The sequence below is a fragment of the Echinops telfairi genome, unplaced genomic scaffold (genome assembly GCF_000313985.2).
Source record: "Echinops telfairi isolate 266 unplaced genomic scaffold, ASM31398v2 ScPeMD7_5;HRSCAF=22, whole genome shotgun sequence".
Lineage (NCBI taxonomy): Eukaryota > Metazoa > Chordata > Mammalia > Afrosoricida > Tenrecidae > Echinops > Echinops telfairi.
In genome coordinates this window covers 10,724,318-10,729,730 of record NW_022103901.1, presented here as the reverse complement: position 1 = coordinate 10,729,730, position 5,413 = coordinate 10,724,318, and the positions used below count along the sequence as shown (strand labels likewise).

General features: G+C 57.6%; 1 protein-coding gene across 1 annotated transcript in view; it reads right to left on the bottom strand.

The window, feature by feature from the left end:
- The window catches only part of LOC101638163 (mucin-3B), a 5,618-nt gene extending 1,381 nt beyond the window's left edge, over positions 1-4,237 (bottom strand). The window contains exons 1-7 of the mRNA XM_013005433.3: positions 3,943-4,237; positions 3,650-3,838; positions 2,402-2,517; positions 2,204-2,262; positions 1,487-1,635; positions 803-868; positions 109-271 (exon numbers count right to left, since the gene is read on the bottom strand). Coding sequence (XP_012860887.3) covers positions 109-271; positions 803-868; positions 1,487-1,635; positions 2,204-2,262; positions 2,402-2,517; positions 3,650-3,838; positions 3,943-4,237 — 1,037 coding nt within the window. The remainder of the gene's footprint in view (positions 1-108; positions 272-802; positions 869-1,486; positions 1,636-2,203; positions 2,263-2,401; positions 2,518-3,649; positions 3,839-3,942) is intronic.
- Positions 4,238-5,413: the final 1,176 nt, after the last annotated feature.

The following is a 5,413-nucleotide window of genomic DNA, read 5'->3' as shown; positions in this document are numbered from 1 at the left end:
GGTGGGTGGGCTCTCTGGGAGGGCGGGCTCTCTGGGGAGGGCGGAGCCTGATAGGCGGGCTCTCTGGGGAGGGCGGGGCCTGGTGGGCGGGGCTCCCGCGTTCCTCACCGACACTCAGGACCGCTTCGCTCCAGAACGCACTGGCCCTGGTGACAGTCGAAGGCGCCCTCCACGCCCACGGTGCAATTGGTGACGCAACGGAGCTGGTTCTCCTCAACCAGAGGGAAGTAGAAATCTTCGTAGCCCTTGGCAACGACGCGGCGGCAGATGGCTGGGGGTTGAAGGAAGGGGTTGCCGAGAGACCCAGACCCGGTCTATGAGGGACCTGGTTATAAAAAACTCCAAAAAACTCAGGTCTACCGAGTCAGTTTCGACTCACATAGACCCTACAGGGCAGGGTAGAACTGCCCCTGTGGGTTTCCGAGACGGACTGTTTACGGGAGTAGAACCCCGTCTTTCTGCCTCGGAGCCGGTGGTGGTTTCGAACAGCAGACCGCACGCAGCCCAAGGCAGAACCACGAGGTCACCATAGTGACGCTGAAACTGGGCTGGGAAAGAAGACATTTCCCATCTTGGGGTGTGGGGTGTGGTGGAGTAGACGCTGGAGTTAGCTTAGGGGAGGCAGGCCCATCCCCTCAGCCTCTCCTCACCTTCTGCTAGTCCCCAGGTAACACCTTCTGACCAAGGTCACTGCCTTCCAACCTAGGCCCCTGCTGCCTCCCCCTGGGAATCTCAGGGGACAGAAGTCGCTGGGGGGAGTCTTGGCCTCCTGGGGCCCCTGGGAGCTTTGTCACACACTCACCTTGGGGAGTCAGCTCCTCCAGGCTGTTGTTGGTCACCTTGATGGAGTCGGGCTTGAAACACAGAGCTGGGGGGCGGGGCACACAGATGGGAGGGGAATGGGGTGAGGCCAGGAAAGCAGGGCAGGCTCGGAGTGCGGGACAGAGAAGGCTCTGTCCATACAGGGATTGGGGAAGGGAGGCGGCAGGGAGGGCCCCTTTTCCCTCCCTCTCTCCCTCCCTCCAACTCCTAGCCACCCTCGAGGACAGAGTAGAACTAAGTGCCCCTGTGGGTTTCCGAGACTGTCCCTCTTCACGGTGGCAGAAAGCGCTGCCTTTCTCCCAAGGAGCGGTTGGTGGTTTTGAACTGAGGAACTTGCAGAATCACAGCCCAACGCACAGCCACTACGCCACCTCCCTCAGCCCATAGTAATGATCAGGTGTCACCGGCCAGCCCGGAAGCAAGGTGCATAACTGTCAGGGGTCTCGTCCCCAGGGCCCAAGAGCCTGGTGAACCCCTGCCCTGCCCTCCCTGGGTCCAGCTGGGGGTAGACCCATGTGCCTTCTCTCCATGTGCCCCCCAGCTCTGTGAGGCACCACCGGCTGGCACCTGAGCCAAGAATGCCTGCTCCTGCCTTCGCTGGAGCAGGCTGGGCAGTGGCTCTGAGGCCCTGGCCCTCCTCCTGCCCCAGGGCCCTGGCGCTCACTCTGGTGGCTACTGCAGTTCGTCTCCTGCTGGCTGGCATTCTGCAACTCCTCCTTCAGCGCCGTCTTCACCTTCTCATACTCGCTTTCCAGGTGGACGCTGAAGGGCAACTTCAGCAGGACCACATAGTCCACCACGATGCTGCCACTCCTGAAGGGGTTGGCAGGGGAATCTTAGAGAGTGTCCAGGCCTAGAGGGGTACCTCCAGGGCCAGCCACCGGCTCATTGGAGGAAGAGGAGGGAGGGGTAGAGGTGAGGGGTTGGGATACCACATGGATCCTTTTCAGATGGCCACGGACACCTTGAACTTTGTCCTCCTGGGAAGGCGGAGGACAGGTACTTTGTAGTCGCTTTTTTATTGCGGCAAACGGTCACCAACCCAGTTTCCCCAGTTCTCTGCCTCTCTTCTGCTGGCTCGTGCCCGCCAGAGGCAAGCCAAATAGATAGTTTGGGCCCCAGGGTTTTCACCAGGCCTCGTGCTCCACGCTAAGCTTTCTGCACGCCCCACACGAGGCAGCAGCCCTCCTTAGAAACAGGCAGAGGAAATGACCACCAAGACCACCAGGACACGAGTCCCTCAGGTCTCTCTGTCACTGTGTTTATGAATGAAATGTGATGCCTCCCAGAGCAGGGGGTAGATTCGCCAGGCTTTCTCTAAGCCCTTTTTCACGCCTCCCCAACCGTCACACTCCATCTCATCCCCAGAAGGGTCTCCTACCTTAAGGACAGGATCTCCACGCCATGAAACCCTGGCACATTTTGGTAAACTTTCCGTATCTGAAATGCCAAGGATTCCGGGAATCACATCGGAAACCTACCCCACCCTACCACCCCCCCATCTGAAGATATCCAGGGGCCCAAGTTCAAGTCCAGAAAAGGCTCTAGACATTAAGTTCACCTCCAACCCCCACCTCACCTGATTTTGAAAGGTGGCGTTGAATTCCTTGTAGACCTGAGAAGTGTTGTCATTGAGCTCTGGGGAGAACGGCTGATCGACAGATACCTCCATGTCCACTTGAGCATCCACAGTGTCTGCACACAGCATGCCCTGCTCCGGTCACTTCACCATCTCCTGAGTGCAGCCCCCACCCAGAGACTGCCCCCCACGCCCTCAGCCCTCTCCATGTTCCCTAAGGACGAACTGAACTGCAGCAGCAAACAGGAATTCTGGGATGCCTTGTCCTGAGGGGAGGGCGAGCTGGAAATCAGGATGCCCACTGTGGTCGGCCGAGTGACGGCCACAAAGATCTCTGGAGAACTTGAGAATAGGGTCCTGGCCTAGCCAGACAGAATCCAGACTGCTGGTGAGCTGACCTTAAGGCAGGGAAATGACCCTGGGTGATCTAGATGGGCTGCTTATAAGGGCCAGGGTCTTTCAAGGCAGGCCAGATCAGAGTCAGTCGGAGACAGATGTGACTTTGGCGGGGGGAATAGGCACAGAGACATGCAGCATTGCTGGCTTTAAAGGTTGGGAGGGTCTTGAGGGGAAAAAAATGCAGACAGCTTCTAGTAGCTTCCCCTAAAAGATTCTCCTCTAACCTATTGTCACGCCCACGCCAACTCACGGTGATCACGTGTGTTAGCATAGAGCTTGATCCATGGGTTTCTTTTTCCTTCTTCTTCTTCTACTTTTAACGAAACTTTCTGGAAACAGAACACCAGGCACTTTCATGGTGCCCCTGGGTGGGTTCGAACTGCCAACGTTTGGGTAAGCAGCTGATCACAAACCACTTGTGCCATCCACGCACTGACCCTCCCCTAGTCTCTCCATTAAGAATGTCAGACCTGCCAACACACTGCCTTTAGCCCATCGAGAACCGTGTAAGACTTCTAGCCAAGAGGGCTCTAAGATGACAGATTTGTCTGCCTCGGGCTGTTCGTTCTTTGCTCACTTGCTACTGCAGGCACTGGACACGAATGCACTCTCAAAGCAGGTCGATCGTAAGGAGATCCCAGAAAAGAAAGAGGTGCTAGCCCCCTGCTTCGGGCAAGCATAGAAAGGAGGTATGTGACAGGAGGAAGACGAGAGGAAAGAGGAGGGGACGGAGGACTGCAGTAGGAATTGAGGGACTGAACAAGGTATCATGAGTACCCACAGGCTGACCCCCAGGACTCAGTGGGGCTCCTGGGAGCAGGCCCAGACGGTGTGGGTCCAGCCACTCACCCAGATCCACCTGTTCTGCAGGGGACTCGCAGAGGGGGCCGGAGAAGGTGCTGGGACACAGGCATTTGAGGCCATCCCATCTGCCCCCATTCTGGCACTTGTTGTCCTGGAACTGACAGCGGTCACCCGAGAATCCAGAGGGGCAGAGGCACCGGCCTTGGTCCCAAGACCCACCATTGTCACAGGTACCTGGGCAGCAGAGGAAAAGGGGACAGTTCAGGGTAGGAGCTGACCTTGGGGGCACAGGAATTCCGCGGGAGAAGGAGAGAAGGGCACAGGAAGGAAGGAAGGCCAACCTGGCGTGGTGGTCACCCTCGACTGGGTAGTGGTGGAGGTAGGCACGGGGGTGGTCTGCGTGGTGGGAGCCCGGGTGGTGGCCACGGAGGTCGTGGAAGTCTTGTCAACGGGCAGGGTGGGACTGGTCCACTTGCTTGAAGTCGTCATGTCGCTTGGAAGGCTGACGCTGGGCTTCGTCGTGAAGTCATGAATAGGGGAGGTGGCTTCAGAGCTGGTGCTCCTCTGGGACCCACTAGTGGACGCTCGGATGCTTGTCGAAACTGATATCGTGGGGGTGGTCCCTGGGACCATGGAACTAGGAGGCTTGCTGGTGGGATGGGTCTCGAGAGGCAGGGAGGTTGATGTCTCTCCGTGGGGGGGAAGGAGAGGACTCGTCCTGGGGGAACCCTGAGAAGTGGCCCTATCCACGGTAGAGGCAAAGGGGGATGATGATATGGTGGCACTAGAAGTAGGAACCCCGGGACTGGTATCCATTTCGACACAGGGAGTGGTGGGAGAGGCCGAGACTAGAGTAATTGGGATAGACTCTGGACACGGTGTTGTTGCGGAAATGAAGGTGATGGGGGTGGTATCAGTCAGGGTACTGGTGAGCGGGGAGGTGGCAGAAGAAGTTCTGGCCGTGACAGAAGTCGAGAGTGTCGGGAAGGTAGTGAGAGTAGGAGAGACTCTTTTTTCTGTACTGGAGGAGGGGGCAGAGAGGGGGAAAGAGCTCGGGGGGGCAGGGTTCCGGACGGTGGTCTGTGGAGAAGGAAGCCCAACGGGAGCCGTTTGTGTGGGAGGCTCACTTGAGAATTGTGTGGAGGGGAAGAAGCTGGGGGTGGAGACAGATGTTTTAAGAGTAAATAGTGTTGACCGGGGCGAATGTGATGATGACGACGACGGTAACTTGGTAGTGAAGTTTCGGAAGTTGCTAGTGTTGTGGTAAGCGGTGGTGATGAGAGGCGCACTCTCTGGGAGAGAAGTGGGGGGCACAGAGGATTCTGAAGGCCCGGGAGCATGGGTCGATGTATTCAACACAGGCTCTGAGGAAGACACCGATGAGGTAAAGGGAATGGATGTAGTGAGAGGAGGGCTAGGAGTGCTTTGTGTAGTTGCCAATGTAGTGCTCTTAACCGCTGTGGCAGTGTGTGTTGTGACACGCGATGTGGTTTCGGTGTCTGGGACAGTGGGGGAAGATGGAGAGGTGTTTGTGGGGCTCCCTGGAGTACTGTTCCCAGTCCCGGCTGAGCTGATGCCTGTTGTGCTAACTGTACCGGTGGCTCCGGTTGGAGAAGGGCTGGCTGTACTAGGTGTAGGGGTTGTCCTGCTGGTACTCAGGAATGGTGCGGGCAGACTAGTTGATGTCCCCTCTGTAGCAGAGGTGCTGCGCAATGTGGCCGGGCCCTCTGTGGGGAAGAGTGTGGACATGACCTCTGATGTCCCCTGTGTGGTGGTTGTAACCTGTGTGGGTGTTATTGTAACCTGTGT